The sequence below is a fragment of the Acanthaster planci genome, linkage group LG15 (assembly GCF_054643075.1).
Source record: "Acanthaster planci isolate LZ-2023a linkage group LG15, COTS_SCS, whole genome shotgun sequence".
Taxonomy (NCBI): Eukaryota; Metazoa; Echinodermata; class Asteroidea; order Valvatida; family Acanthasteridae; genus Acanthaster; species Acanthaster planci.
This window is the reverse complement of record NC_141791.1, coordinates 12,138,015-12,154,828: the sequence shown is the minus strand read 5'-3', so window position 1 is coordinate 12,154,828 and position 16,814 is coordinate 12,138,015. Positions and strand designations below refer to the sequence as shown.

The following is a 16,814-nucleotide window of genomic DNA, read 5'->3' as shown; positions in this document are numbered from 1 at the left end:
CTATCGGAGTGATGGTACCATTCAGACGGCATACATTATGCATTTCAATTTATAAATAGGATTAATTCGCTCGGTATTGAAGTTTACGATCCGTAACTTGGATGCTGGTTTATTTAAGCGTGCATGGCGGTTCCCCCGGTACTTATTAAACTGCGCGTTAATATCATTGCGTGTGTTATGATTAACCCCCTGCTCATTTGGTTGAAAGCTTTGAAAACTCTCTCTAGGCACGCGTTCGACATCCCGCCTGCCGGGGAGGGGGGGGGGAGAACAGTGTTCCGGTTCACGGAACACATTCTCCCGATTGTTCGCGCGCAAACAAGCAAGCATGGGTTCGACCAAACACGACGAGCCCTCTTCAGCTCTTGCCCGTCCACAAAAACTCACTGCATCGGGCTTCTGTGGGGTGACAGGGGTATTGCTGCGCCTTTGGAAAACGGTTTACTCCAGCGTGAAATCGTGAAAAGAGGGGAGAACAAAAATTAGTGGGAGATCAGATCGGGGCGTGCATTGTGCTTGCCCAGTGACCAGACTGCTATTCAGTTTCCGGGCGAGTTGGCCTCAACACCAGGACGGCAAACTGGGTACAAAACACCAAACAGAACAAGCATCGCAACCACTGGACCTTTTGCGACGGAACACATGTATTAAAAAAAAATCCGAAATTTTTCCTTTGTGAAAAGATTCCTTGCGCCGTGCACATGGTAGACACACCTCGGTTATTTATTCAATAATTCCAGCCCTCGGCTGATATAATGAAAGCCGAATCGATACGAAATATCGATCATTCAGGTAAAAGGTACCTTTTGCTTTGCGACATCCGCAATTTTACAAATTGCGCCAACTTGATTCCGGAGAAACCGACCATTCACTCATCTTGGAATGATGGCCGAGATCTTAAACTGACGCTTATCGAATTATACGGACCAACTACCTCTGGTGCCTTTTCTCAGTTTGTCCTCAACAAAACAAACGGCAGCGTAATAATACAGTGCTGACATAAAATCATGTAGGCCTAGGCACTGCATAGAAGGCAGTATTTGTTGTCAAACCAACGACTGCATTTTCAAGAAATGTCACTGAACGTGCGTGATAAAAAATGTGCGCCAATAGAAACAGGGAATCCTGAGGGCACACGAGGGCGCTTTTTAGCATGGATGTAAATATATCTTTGAAAAAAATTCGAGCTTGAAAGGTGTTGGCGTCAAAACCTTTAACTTCGTTTTGAAAGGATAGGAGTAAATAACCTGAAGGGATGCACATTTTTTTTCTTTGCATGTATTTGCTCTTTAACTAAAAGGAGTCACCACTGCACTGGCGATAGCCGAAGGACTCTCGCCAGTGCAGAGATGAACTTGATCATGCATGCATACAAAGGGTGTCTGTGATTTTGTGCAGCATTCTGGGTTTCCTTGGGAGTAAAAGGAGAAGCGGTTTCACCGCCAAGTAACGAATTATAAAAATTTGAACGGAGGCCAGTGATTATGCTGGCAACTCAACCAGAGAACGCGACTTCTTGCGAATGGGTTTCAGTGAGCAAGCGGGCGTGGTTGGGGCGAATCTCTGATATATCGACCCAAACAGGTCAATGCCTGAGCGATCATTATGCACTAGCAGAAAGTCACTCAACTTAGGGACGATTGACTTTGGGAGGATGAACGAAGACTTTTCAAATAAGAATAGCTTTATAGCCATCGAACGGTTTCCCTTCGGAGAAAGGAAAGAGATACGGCTCATGCTCCAGGGATCAATTTTTGTTCCCGACCATTGAAATCTTTACCTCTGACTTCATCTGAGGCGGGACGTGTTTTCTTCAATTTCATCGTGCAGTTTAAACCTGCTATCGATTTGGCGCTGATCGGATATATTCGCAGAAGCCCGGTGCTCCTCATTTCGCGTCGATGAGCACGGAGATAGGCGGATTGGGAAGGGTTTTAAAGGACTGGACTTTGCACTGCTTCGAGGGTACGAATTATCAGCAATTTTTATTGCAACACATCTTTTTCAGGCGAAAGTAGTTCTTGACTGAATTCCGACATTCTATATGATTAAAGAGCATGCGCATTCGGAATAGTGACCCGGAAATGGTCAAGTGCTTTGCTGGTGAGCCCCCCCCCCTTTTCTTTACATCAAAAAGAGACCTCAGGCCTTAAGTGCACACGCGATGATCCTACTCTATAAGCTTAACAAAGCCAGTTGGAAAGGTTTCATGTTCGGGGAGTTTATGACAAACAAGGATGAATCCAGAACCATTTTTACTGGGGGGGGGGATTGGAGGGATATCCAAGCCTTTTGTGGCATTTCTTCCCCCAGCATCTAGTTTCTCAATATTTTTCGAAAGAATCTCCTTTGGAGGAGGGTGGCACCAGTTTGCCCCTATGGATTCGCGAGTGATGACAAGTGCATTATTGACAACTTTTAGCAGAAAGGGAGCTGGGAGTGATCAGAGTCACACGGGGAGCGGCGTTTGCACGAGTCTGCCACGACGCCATGCACGCGCGCCTAGTGCGCTTTTGCTCGCCGGTGCAGGCCCCACCGACCGGACAAACCAAGACAACAAGGCTGAACTTCAACTTTGCCCCTTGAAAGTTGGTGCCAACAAGATAACGCCGAGTGCAAGGATTATAAATACCTGCCCAGAGACTGAGGAAGAAAGGGCCCCGGAACCAGATCGTCTAGTGGGCGACTGGGCGAGGTGCAAAATTCAACAACTTGTTTGTTTAATCGTGACTGAAATGTCAGGCGGGAGGTTACACGCGTGCATTGTTTCCAAAGAGTGTGATGCGGTGGAAAACGCTGGTTACCGCACGGCCCCAGTCGTGGTTACGGTAAACTCAGACGTACACGTGGGCGGTTTAATTTTCACGTCCTCAAACTGTTTGACTTCCGAAAAAAATCTCATTATCCAATAGACCATTCTCCTTTTGCCTACAACTTGTACGGGCGGTCAAAGTTTGCAGATATATCCCCTTTTGGTTCGTTTTCGATTTTACGTCAAAGTAATTCAAAATGGACATTTGTCAAATTGATTTTAAACAGGGTTGTATATTCGTTTAGTATTTAGTAGTGCGTGAACTATTTTCTGGAATCCTGATAGCTGGAAGGGACTAGATGACACTTTGGGATTATTCTTTTTCTTTTGTACCGACAGCTAACCATAGTGTTAGCAGCCATTTGTAGGAAAAACACGACTGCGACGTCACAAGAACAGACCCCCATTTCAGTCAATTTGGATATATTTGACCAAGTACATGTACCAGCTAACGTCGTGTAATTTTGATCACCATTTGTCAAAGCATCAACCAACTGAGCAATACGTTTGCACATAAATCTCAACAAGGAAGAATAAATAAAGTGGAATTAATGCTTCCCCGAAACCCCCCCCCACACACACACACAAAGTGGAAATTGTGAGAACTCTAACAAGAATCTTACAAAGAGTCCAATGCAACCATGATTTTTTCCCTGACACAGCAGTAGAGATATTTGCCATGCTTCTCTCCTTGTCCATCAAACTCGTTCCCAAGACCCACCATAATTACGATCAAATTCATTATCTGACAGCGTGTATAAATGCTGGGTTGTAAATGAAAGAAAACGGCGCATGAAACTCATGCTGATGAACCTTACAATGACACTGCCTTGGAAGCCACAGATATTATTGCTTTTGTTTTAGTTTCTTTGCTATTCCATTGTAACGAGCGCCACAAGTATGGCACCGAGAAAAGGAGTACACACCGACCATTAATATGTGGATCAATCGTAACAAATCCACAACAACTGTCCCATTCTGTCGACATTACCGGTAGCTATACACTTGGATTTGAAAAGAAACCATGCGCAAAACTGCAATCATTTTGTCGTCGGGGAGAAGTAACTACAGACGTGAAATAGCCCTGGGACTGAATCCCATGATAAGGAATAACCATTATGACCATGCTATAACACGGTGGACCCCGATCCGTCCAAAATGGATCGCCTCGATAACGAAATGCAAACTAAATGCGATGATTCACCGTATAATGTCAGCCCCCATTGCAATAGGAGGCGAGCATTGTTGGCGCTAATGGGAGGCGCGAGAGTGTTGTACATCACCACCGATTCTGGTGGACTTCAGGGGGTAATGCGATAGGGCAGTCGCACCAATGATTCATTCCCAGGGCCTCGAGAGGAGACCAGCAATTGGACTGTAGAGAGACTACTCCCCCCCCCTGACTCGAGCAGCAGGCCCCTATCTCGTTTGGACAGGCGGCGCGGATGCGTCAAAATAAATACTGGCCGAATTTGCGCGTCGGTCCCCATAAATTTGGTGTATAAATTTAGCTGTGTCCCCCAAGAGACATGGTTGACAACTCAGTTGCACAGGACAAAAAAAAAAGTGTTTGGAAGTTTGTGTGCTCCAAATGTAGGCCTAACATGTTTTAGTGAAAAGAAACGGTTTTTCAAACTAGCCACTTCGCTCTTTCTAGCCAGTTTCAACTGTCGAGGGCACCGAAGACTATGCGCAAAATGATCCCTGTTGTCAGTGTTGAACAACAGACTTCATTCTGAACCTTCGTTTCGATGAGTAATGTGTACCGAGGTGAGGTGAGGTGCGATTTTTGGGTTCATTTTCAACACTTGCCCGAGTGCAGGCTTTATTTCGTTTTCAGCTGTATCTACGTAAACTGTATCCTTTGTGTGTATCTAACACACAGCGCACTATCTTGCACCTGTACGCAGACAATGAATGCCGCTTGGGCTGGCAGTTCGCTAGAACAATAAACAGGGACACCGGAGCTATATGTTTTTTCAGGGCACGACTTCTGGCTAAGGATTCAGAAGTCGTCAGCGAGAATGTTACATAAACATGGTCTAAAGAACACAAAATGGAGTCCAAACGAAGCCACAAACGGGTCATAAACCTGACCACATTATTACTATTATGCTTGGACGGCAAACAGGTATGCACAAAACGAAATGTGGGCAAAACGACCTTCGTCAGTGTGCGTTAATTAATTACAAACGATGACTTTGGATCGCTGTATACAAAAGCCACCTCGTTATGGATATTTCAGCTCAGTGTCAAATGTAGGGCTACCATGGCAACGGCACAAAGCGGGATCGTGTTTTACTCGCAGAAGGAAAATTGCTACTAATTAGCGCCCAGAAACGGAGTATCCTTACATATCGTGTCTATACTGTGACGACCAGAATAGCTCCAAATGTCGTGTGAATAACCAACCGTTTAACCCTGTTTAACCCTAATTGTTTTTGCTCGTTAAACTTTGACAACAATTGAAGGGAAGGACCTGAAGAAGAAATCTCAATCACAACATATACAAATGCCAATGGCGCCTCATATTGGATAAGGTGAAATTTCGGGCATCCCATAAAGAAATACACAGACGCGAGCTTCGATCAATCAAAAACATCCTTACATAATAGCTTAGGCTGATATATGAGATGACCCAAATTTCTTTAAAATGACTTGCCCCAGCCATTTTGCTTGATAGTGTCATTCTGAAATGCCCATGGTTGCTCCCGTTCAACAATATTGCAATACTGCGTTGAAGTTTGTGGGAGCAAAATTCAACGAGTGTTTCAACGCATATATTTTCAGTCCCACAAGCCTTACCGAGCAAACAAACGACTGACAAACGAAAACCCAAACAACCCAACAAGCAAGAAAACAAGCAAACAAAATGTACGATATTGTATGATGTACTTTGTTCACCAGCGATATGCCTGCACTCTAAAACACGCGATGCTAAGAGTTTGACTGTCCACGGTGCCACCACAATCAAGCGTTTTATGGCGAGTTACACTGACTTTCTCGGGTTGGTTTATGTTTTAAATATTTCCCAAACCGGATACACACGTAGAGGGTTGTCGTAACTTACTAGGAAATGGAGCATGGACAAAAGTTGGGTACCTGCGTACAGTACCTTTCATATCTGCACTCTGTTGTCAGGAAGCATGAGAAAATTCCGATATGCAATTCCCATGAACATTTTATTTTCTCACGGGAAACGATCCATGAATCATTCACCCGTCGGAAGAATAGGTCCCCCAAAATAATCCAAACGCGGCCGTTGATGCGCTAAAATCTGAAGCCCAGTGCGGTGGCACGTCTGTTATGTACAACCCGGTATTCATTTGCTTGTCGTTATGACTCAACCGATTTTTGTCGCGACAAAGAGCCAAAAAAATACAACCCATCACGGCTCTTCGGCCCGTCATTTTGCTGCGTTGGCCCCGCGGGCTTGTCGTCCTATCCTCCGCGTTTTTTTTTCAAAGATTGGCACCATTAATTTTACTCGTTGTGCCGGCATCTATAATGCGTGTTGTAACACTGCCATTGTGTGGAGTTTTCCGTCGGTTAAAAATCAATTCCAATTTTTTTCTTGTGATTTCCTGTTTTTTTTCCCGTAAGGCCTTCCGTCGGTGATGGATTGATGTTACTGAAGCGACTGTAGCCGCTCCAGGAGGCGCGGCCCCCGGACGATCATTCAGTGGAATTTGGGGTAACAAATTGATACGGAAAATTTCACTACGTGCGCCTTTTATTACCTAACAAAAAATAAACAATTGATGACGGAAGGCGCGGAGGTGACTTGCTTCGAAGGCAAAATTCCTTCCACGGGCACAAATAGCGTGTGCTCTGATTGGCGTCAAATGACGTCAGAGCTTGTCCAGAATGGGGAAGGCTTCGCAACGCTAGTCCGTTTTCTTGAAATGGACTAAGAGCTGGGGTTCCAGACGCACCCTTTAACGTTCCAGCCGCACTGACACGTGTTCTCCTTTAACGCCGGTACCCCGAGTGTTCCATCCCATCAAACTCGTTGACGAAAGAGGAACCAATCAAAATCATAAAATTAAAGGTCTTTTGAAGCCGTGTGATATGAGTCGAATTACGGCAACTGAATATGAGTTGGGCCTTGGGGTCGTTGGTCGCCTTTCACATCGACAGCTACCGGAACCGGTATTCAGAGCCAAGCAAGAATATGAGGGATGGTGTAGCCTATTTTATTAAGCTTTTCTTCCGCAGTTGAGAATAACAGTTTGGGTCTGTAGCACAGAAGATATATCTGCATGGCGTTCGGTAATTTTGAACACCATGAAAGCTAATAACGTTTTTCTTAGCCCGAGGCACTGGATATTAACGTTATTGCTGTAGCATGGAACTCTGGGAATCATCAAGGGAAGAATCACGAAGAAAGAAAGGAAAACCTGTAGCGGTTGAGGAGAATGACGCAAGATTCTCAATCACCTGCTGTTGGAGAATTGCACTTGTTGATGTTGGATGATAACCTTTTATGCAATTTAAATCATGAAATGCTAAAAGAAACCGCATAACCTTTCACCACTTGGTCCCCTTCTAAAGCCTTCCCTCGAAAAACAAAAGTATTAGTCATTTCCCCAAGTGGTTGAACAAGACAGTTCTTTCGAAACGACTTTTAACCGCCTTATGGTTTCCAGTTTTGGTGATAAACGTGTGAGTACTCGGTATTGAAAAAAAAAATTCATGTACATGTACATAATGGAGACAAATGGTATTCCAATTCTCGCCGGACAGCTGTTCTCACGACGGAAGTCCCGAGACGTGGCTGTTGTTACAGATCACGGCAGACGCTGAAGGGCTTGGCCCCCGCTTGCAGGGGTCTCATCTCTGGAAACGAGCGGCACGGAAATGACGCGATGGCGAGCTCTCCCGAGGTCACATCACTGTCTCGTCTGTGGTCTGACAACCCATCTCGTTAGACAGTTGAAGACAGATGACAGGCAGTTTGGTGACGGGGAAGGGAAAAAATCCAGGCTTTGAGGAAACAGAATCCCCTTATTTGGTCTGGGAGATCTTGTACACACTTATACAAAAATCCCATGATGACCCATGATGTCTGTGAGTAGTTTTTTCGGCATCTTTGATGCACGTGCGTCGCTAGAATCCGACCCTGCCCTAACCACCGCGGGAGTGATTCCGCGCCGGCTTGGGCACCGGTGCGGTACGTCACTAGGGACTCCTTAATTTGGGGAAAAGGAGGAGTTCTGGACACTAAACCGACAGAGCCATTTTGTTTTCGGTTTTGTCCTTCCGCTAAAATCCTCGCCAAGCGGCTGTCGGTAGTTTCGAAAGACAGAGTTCTCCAGTAATCATCGTTGATGTTGGATCAGCGATAGAATCCGCACGGTAATATTCCCACTGGTGCTAATGTAGGACTCGATGAGTCACGACTTTTACCGATTATAGCCCGCTGAATCTGCATCAGTTCCAACATACTTAAAGAGATGCCGGTGCGCGTGAGAACTACCAAAAAAGCAAAACAACAAAAACAAAAAACATACCTGCTTGAAGTTTGGAAGGAGTCGCTTCAGTTCCTTTAAGCTGTGGCCTATTCTTTCGCGACTTCTCTTTTCGACAGCTCGACGAAGAGTCGATGCATCCTAAAACAAAATCACGTGCAAACTTATCAGATAACCATGAAACAGAAACCAGTGAGAAATGTCGCAATCTTTGTCAATTCTTTATCATGACTGCGTCAGCAGGCAGTTGTCAGGTATGAGAGGCTGAGACGTTTTATGTATCATTACTGACTAATGCATATTGCAATGGGAGACTTTGACAGCCTTGTGGCAGCAAACAAATCGGTCCTTTGGCAGAGTATTGGGCATGCTCAGAACTGTGCACGCATACTCAGACCTGGCAAAAATATCTCCCACTGACTGTGAAGATCCACAACACACAACTTAGTTCCTCGATTTTGAACTTCTGAACATGAATTTAGCTCTAGGAGCCCACGGTAAATATCACGCATCTTCTAGGTGTGTAGAGACATTTCATTAAGTGCAAAGTCGCTTCGCTTGTCAGGCGACCAATATTACTTTTGATGCAGCGGTATATTATTCTCACTGACTTCACAAGTCACTTAACCTAGGTATGTGCTCATGAATTAGAAACATCCAAGCATTTGTGATTGGCCCTTTATTCCTCAATGACTGGATCAGCTATGACTGGACTCACTGAGTTTCGCCCGAAATAGTTTGCTTTGAAACTCCAAACAGTAATGTTGATTGCGTACGATACCGTACGCTATATTGGGTACTCGTTAGTGTGGAGCGAGCGCCAACCAGTTACGCAACCATTCGTTCCCCTTCATAAGCATCCGTGATTTGTTAAAACCATAAAGCAAAGGTGCAACCACAGCGTATTTCTTTCTACATGCATGAATGAAGTGTGTCGCCCAGAGTTATTAGAGAACTTGTGAGCGAAGCATACAGCATTCCTGGCTCATGGTCCATATCATATGGAAAGAGTTGACTGAGGGCTAATACATGTATACACAGGCCTGTTCGTCAGGATGACTTTAGAACTGGTCCTTTTAATAGCTCCATGGTCTAACGAGAAACAAAATGTGGTTATTGCAGAAAGACAGATCATAAGCTACCAGAGATTTTGTTCCATCGTTGGGCAGAAAAATATGAAACGAAACTTTCGGCATACTTGCATGACAATAACTCTAAACCGCTCATCTTGAGTCTTTTGAATGTAAAAAGTGGAGCCCGGGGCGCATTTGATAAGTGGACGTTCACGTATTCATTAACCTCCCCGACATCTCCATTTCGAGATACGGCACATTAACAAGATCACATGGGCCTTCCTCATTATTTTGCGACTTTCAACTGGCATTGTTCCCCCCAACAAGTTATTAGGCAGCTTGGCATTCGTGTCTTGACTCGCCCAACAACGCGGCCCGCCTCAAGGGAGCTTCGGGTAGACTCGAATCAATCCTTCAACGGGCCCAGTCCACACAACGCCACCAACTCGACGGCAAAAAAGTGAACTAGGAATACATGTACACGGTACCAAGTCTAAACTGTGGCAGAGGAATACAACCTAAGATTAAGAAGTACATGTTATATGCCTACACATTTCTTCTTGTTCAGACATGATCTGAAACAAAGGTTCTTTCAACTGAGATGCAAAACGTGGATTTCGGTTAGAAAACATGACAACTCGTCGCCATATTGTCACCCACAAGGTGGTTTATTCCCATCGAACAAAATGGTTTTGGGAAACTGATTTACAGAAGAGAACAGACTATAGAGCGTAACTGTATGTAAAACAGAGGCTGGATGGTTTGAGAACTAGCATGGTAAAAATGTAAGAAAAGCTTATGCAATTTTCGGAAGTGAGACAATAAATATTTCAAAAAACGATGATGCTAAACTCCACGATTTTATTTCCAATTAAAAGAAACGATGTGCTGGTAAGATAACAAACATGCTTACCAAAATGTTTGAACCTTTATATTCAGTACCAATACAAGCCCAGTTCCACACATTAAATTCTAAAGGAGGCAGCTTTTCTTGAATTGGTAGTGCGCTGCACGTTGAAAATGATTAATTTATTTAGTGCAAACTACTTTGAGCAACACACTCGATTTCTAAAATGCCACGAGGCAACACTGAGCATACAAATTGCCACCAATTTAAGCATAAGTTGATTACTCATTCATGGGATGCGGCGCGACATCGACAGCGCCCGCGAAGATCTCCGCAGCAATGCCACAGTTGGGACTTACATGTCCTGTTTTTCGTTGTCAAAATCATGATTCATCCATGGGTCATTCATACATCGCGCCACCGGGCAATGCGATCATAATTAAGTCCTTTGACTTCAATAAAACGGCATGGCCTCGCTGACGGTACATGTACTCACCCTCTGTGTTCGCCGCATACTTTCTGTGCAGTGATGATATCTCGTCTTCTGGCCAGGCTATAATAAAGTCATCTCAGCAAGTATGGGAATTTCTTTCGCGAAAATACTTGGTTGATCTGCAGATTAGATTAAAATTGAGCAGACCGCATTAACACAACATATTTTCAAACACACCACCGCTTTAGAACCTTGTGCAAATTTTGACACCTGATACACACACATGAAATTGCACGAGTGGTCATACAATCTTGGATTTTCTCTCGAACACGATACTGGCTGATTGAGAGCCTCACCTATTTTCCTGCGCAAAATTAACTGTAAATTGCAGTCTCTGCCATCTCCTGTGTATTAAAGCCTTCATCTAAATGCACGATAGTGACAGAAACACCGACACTTCTCAAAATAATTTACCGCACTGATGAACATGTGCGGGTTGTACAGAATACGACAGGAGCTGTAGGTCGGCGCTGTGTGATTCACCGTTGAACACGCAGTCTGGCCCGACCTGCGCTATCTCGACGTCATATCGCCCAACCGGCAGCTGTGTTAACATTACCCGACCGTGTCAGCCCCGTATAAACTAAATAAGAGAAGCTCGCTGAACAAGACAAACAACGAAAGAGAAAAAAACACGCCGAAAATATGGCCAGTTTTTAACCCCCGTCTCACTCGCGAACAGTTCTGTGTACCCGTCCCAGATTTTAAAAAAAATTGAGATATCTAAACAACGGGGTAGAAAAAAAACAAGCCCCGGAACACAAGTACAATTAAACGTGGATTTATCACGCGGGGAATCAAAAATAAATATCAGTCGGGAAGAAATAAAACGACATAATAATTACCGTGTAGCTCCACTTGAACCGGGGAAGTAGCCAAGTGTATTTCCATTCATGTCCTTTCCATATCTGATAGCTGGTAGATACAATTTTTAAAAAATTTATCTCCCTGCGAAGTAACAATCGGCGTGGCACTTCTTTGGAAGCCCGTGCTATGCTGTCTGCCTATTCCGGTTAGACGCGGCGAAGCGATTCAGAGAGAGAACCCGAAATGATCTTTGTTCCACGAGCAGGATTCCTCAGAGGAATTTTCCCTTGTAGACAAAAAACTCAACACCGTCAGAACGTGAAGATCGACTTAAAGGTGGCACGATCGTTAAGAAGAAATGTCTTGCCAGTTCCGGGGGTCGTCCCGCTTGCCCCGCACGCTTTTACCCCCTCTTCTCTCCTTTTTTCTTTTAATCCGGGGTGTCTCCAAGGTGGTTTTTCTGCCAGGCGGGTGGAGTGAATTGAGGGGTGCACTGGAGAGGGCCAGCAACAGGGATCTCTCTGCATTTAGGGGCCCGGCACTCAGACACCAACACAGAACCCGCGGCTCGCGAGCCAGACGCCAAGCCGAGGCGCGGGAACTGACCAATGGCAGGGCTCGTAGGGCCTCGGCAGCACGTGCAGCCAGGTGATTGACGCGTGGGGGGCTCGTCAATGAGACTTGTACAAAACGACTGGGCGCTCTCTGCGTGCGTGACCTAGCCCCGCCACAAAAGAATGGCTGGGGGCGTGGTTTCCACCGCACTTTGTGTGAAAAAAAATATATATCAGTACCGTGGATGAAAGGAGACGTCTTCAAGTTGCAACACGAACTTTAGTGGCTTCTCTCTTGAGAGAGGGTCCATGTTTTAACCCATAAAAATTGACCTTGAAGATCGGTGCTGCCGTATTAAAGGTACAATACAAGTTACATGCGAGAACAAAGAATGCAATCGCCCAATGGAATTATTTTCAAACAAGGCTCTACTTAGTAAAAAAAAATACACCTTTAAGTTCGGAACTGGCTTGTACATGTACATTCCTTAACACAAACATGAAGGCAAATGCCTTAACACTGGAAGAAATGTATATATATACATGTATATATGCCGGCCTGCAAACTGGGTTTTGTTTGCCCATGTAAAAGAATATCGCAACAAAGCAATCTTAGCAAGCTTAGTGGTGCGAATCATTCTAACCGGCTAATAAAAATAGACTCCACAAACGGGTTGTTTCTGAAATCATTGTGAACAGCAAACCTTTGCTAGCCTCAAGGTAACCTCTCCGAAAGGAGAGCCAAGAACAATGGTTTCAGGGGAAAAAACAGCTGTGCGCAGTGTAAGAGAGTTACGCTGTAGCAAACTTTCTTTGCGTTTCTGAATTAAATGGAATCTGTTTAGTCGTGTGCATGCAGTCAGTTAAGCGAAACGCATTAGGCCTGCACGCGGCTGTGTCAGCATTAATTATGAACGACACAAAATGGCGCGTTTGGACCTGTAGCAGTTGGGAACATCACCATACGAAAAAAACCCTTTGTGCTTGTCCCGGAAACTGGCAAAATGCATGGGTGATCTTTGTGAAGACAAATCTAGGTACCCATAGTACACCTGCTGCTGTAAAAAAAAAAAATCTGCATCAAGCCTGGCAAGTCACCATATTTACTGTATATAGAGGGGGTGTATTTGATGATTTTCAATTTCGTATCTATTCAGACATTTCAAGATTCTTTAAGATATGAGACCACAATCATACCATAGAGCTACAAACCCACAACAGTTCAACTTCCCCTGCCTTACCGCATTGGTGTATCCAGGGCTTGAATCCAGGGAAGTAAATGGGGATCTTTTTGTCCGTCAATAATTGTTTTCTTCTGAAAAAGAATCCACCCCCACATCTACACCCACAAAGTGATAATAGTGCCTTTTCCAAAGCGTTGGTACTTTTCAATTCCTAAACAGAAATGGGCACATGTCGAGGGGGGGGGCTTCCCCTCTGCACCTGTGCAGCCTTTCTAGTTGGGACACCTCTGTATAGTGAAATCGTTATTTGAAGCATAGTGTACCAATTTGTATGTATAGGTTTGAAAATCAACCTGAAAAGCTAACGAACCCTTTGAACATCTGGGGGTGGGGCAAAGTTTTACATTTTACGAGGTTTTGCCACAGGGCCAAAGCGAGAACTTTCCCAAACTGGTCAGAAAGCGGTCAAGTGACTTTCCCCGGGTTTAAGAGAGACACAATTATTTTGAAATCTTTGTTTTATTTATTTTAAACGGGAATGTATATTTCCTCCTTCTGGCAACCACGCTACATTCATCATCGTCTTAGGCCTACATAAAAAATGTCTCAGGTCCTATTTTCTACAGAAGAAAGTGGAACCGCCTCCTGCGTTCCCGAAAGAAAACGACATAGGCCTATATCCACTAGCTAACTACAGGATCACTTTTGTCATGCTGATTGCATCCGCCGAATTTTGGGGGAACAATAGCCCGGCTCTTTCGTTGTCACCGGGCTCGTCGCATGCCGTTATGTCTCAGACACGTGCGGGCCCATTGTCCACCGGCTCTACGAGCACAATGACGTATGATCTTGGCCGGCTGAGGGGGCCAGGTGCACGCTGGCCCGGGTATTCCGGGCCCCTGGTGTTTGCTCGTCTCTTTTGTTCCGGCATCAAAAACATGTATCTGTTAGGCGTTTTGTGCCAAGTATGCCGTCAGTGCCCCCCATCTTTTTTTTATTTTACAAAGATGACTTATAAAAGAAATGCATCGATTTTTTTCCTTCTATGGCATCAGTGCTACGTTCGGAATTTGTTTAAATTAATGTAAAAGCGAGAGACACACAGAGACGCCAATAATACCCGTTAACTACTCTCCCAAGTGAGTTCATTTATTTTTTTTCCTTTCTTTTTCGGGGGGAGGGACAGGCGAACTGACCTCTAAAAGCAGGTGATAGAGCTACAAAAACATTGTTTTGTTTGATATTTCCTGCAAGTGAATGCAAAAAGCGATTGATTCCCCCCGTCCAATCCCAGTAAAAGTGTAGGATGCACAAGCCGAATTGCCAAAGAGTGATATAAATATCCTACTCAAACTCTAATAAACATTGCAAACAAGCCAAATTTTTTTTTAAACGTCCAGGAAAAAAAGGTATAAAGTTTAAAACTAAGGGTACTATAGTGCATGCGGTCATAGCAGTTTCCTACCAGCATATCTGTCCCATACGCGATGGCCGAGCAAAAGTGTTTACAGGAAAATCATCCTACTCCCCCATTCAAATTCAATCCACCTTGCCGGAGCTCATGTATGTAAATAGGCCGGAGAGATTGCGAACCGTTTTGTCTCCTAAGCGTGCGTGTTACATAACCGTCGTAATAAACAAACCATTGTTGACAGTCGAGCCATGCATTGGCGCGAGCGAGGGGAGGCCTCAACCCGTCGACGTCAGCGGTGGTGCTCGCCACAAAACGCGTGCCAGGGGGTATGGCGGTTTACCTTATCTCCTCCAACACACAGGGAGTCTCAATGCACATGCAGATGGTTGTCTTCTGGTCTTGAGAGAATTCAGCTTCGAAATTATGGGAGCGTAGAAATAACACTTGGAGCTTTTCATATCTTATTGTTTAACAAAAGAGACAAATTGGTCTGTCCCTTCTTTTGAGCAGGAAACGTTTCATTGTAATGCTGCAGGACTGAAGAGTGCGACTTGGGGCCCGGTCTGCTAATATTGGGGCCACATCACCGTCAAATACACTCGTAAAATTTGCATTCATTTTGCGCTCACTTTCTGAGATATTGACGCAAATTGCATTTCCAGGAATAGGCCTACGTTGCCAAAACTGCAGGGTATGTTATAGTCCCGGTTCAAGGATTTCCTCTGAAATCATGTCCCTTCCACTTGACCCAGACGTCTGGGTTTCTTCAAATGTATTCAAAATGGGAGAGAGAGAAAAAAAAACGGTATTCACAAATTATTTCTTTTTATCGTCGAATGGGGATTATTTCTGAGAAGAGTGCGCCCCCATCGGCAGAATTCTTAAATTTTGGGTTGAGGGCACTGATCTCTATTACAATATAATAGAGATCAGTGGTTGAGGGGTACAGACATGATTTAATTAACAGGAAATCATGGAACTGGAACTATAACATACCCTGCAGTTTAGGCAATGTATATACCTGGAAGTGAATGCGCTTTTAGCAAAATGCAGGGCCTTTGGAACTGAATCTCTCTGTCCAATTGCGTATTTAATTTATATTTTGCTGTTTCTATTTATAGGGGCTTTTAGGTGGCACTGCCCTGTTTTGTGTATTATGTTTATATATTTTTCATATTCATGTCATTCCGACAAGAAAGTTGATTTTACATTTTATTTCTTGAATGTGAATAGTGTTGTTTCAGTTCATGATAGAACTGAGGCCAGTTCGTAGTACAGGCGAATGTTGTTATTATTATTATCAATAATTTCAGGTAACGGATTCCTAAAAAGGGCCCTAAGGACTGTAGCTTGAAAGCCTGAAGAAACCTGTTGAGTGGAGACAATGAGAAGCAGTAACAGTTTTAGAGGTGGGAGGAAAACCTCAGAGGAATATTCTGGGTAAAGGTCAGGGAATCAGGTGGGGACTGAAAACCCAATCCACATGTGGACCGGGTCGGGATTCGAACCCGCGCTGCATTGAGGTGGAAGGCGAGGAAAGAACTACTACGCCAACCTGACTCCCCAGTCTCGGTCTACAAGTCTGAACGTGGAAGTGAATTTGAGGTCACGAAAGATTAGCAGTAAACTTCGCTTGAGTCGTAATTTGTCAAAGTTTGGCGCATTTGCGGAGTATTGGAGTATTGACGTCCCGATTCGCGTTTAGTGTTCGAATGAACAGTGGCGTAGCTAGGATTTTACCGGGGGTTGGGCACAAAGGGGGCACCGGCATCTTATGGGGGAAGGTTACCCGCTTTCAATGGTGTGGTTTTTTTTGGGGGGGGGCATGTTTTGTTAGCCTTGTTCAATATCCATTCATCCGGTTTTTTTTAGGGTGGGGGGCACCCTGGGGGCATCGGGAATTTGTGGGGTGAACGTGCCTCCCGTGGCTACGCCACTAGGTATGAACCAGCCATTGGAATCTCGTGAGAAACGTTTTATCACAAAATGTATCCCACCAATCCAAAAACACACTGTGCTGTTGGCTGGAAAATGGCTCCAGTACAGGCACGAACAATACAAATTCCACAAAAAAATCACTGCTCAGTAACTACCAGACAAGAAATTAAATGGATAATGCCATACAAAATGGCCACGTTTTGTCACAGATCTGATGTCAG

The 16,814-nt window shown here is 44.5% G+C and overlaps 1 protein-coding gene across 2 annotated transcripts in view; it reads right to left on the bottom strand.

Moving 5' to 3' along the window:
* Positions 1 to 12,088, bottom strand: part of LOC110981522 (uncharacterized) — a 33,978-nt gene extending 21,890 nt beyond the window's left edge. Inside the window, exons 1-3 of one of the 2 annotated variants that reach the window (XM_022239134.2) lie at positions 11,542 to 12,088; positions 10,700 to 10,815; positions 8,326 to 8,424 (exon numbers count right to left, since the gene is read on the bottom strand). In XM_022239134.2, the coding sequence (XP_022094826.1) occupies positions 8,326 to 8,424; positions 10,700 to 10,717 (117 nt within the window). In that variant the 5' untranslated portion in view covers positions 10,718 to 10,815; positions 11,542 to 12,088. Of the gene's footprint in view, positions 1 to 8,325; positions 8,425 to 10,699; positions 10,816 to 10,992; positions 11,185 to 11,541 lie in introns of those variants that run through there. The other variant, XM_022239135.2, reaches the window with a different exon arrangement.
* Between the last annotated feature and the right edge of the window lie 4,726 nt (positions 12,089 to 16,814).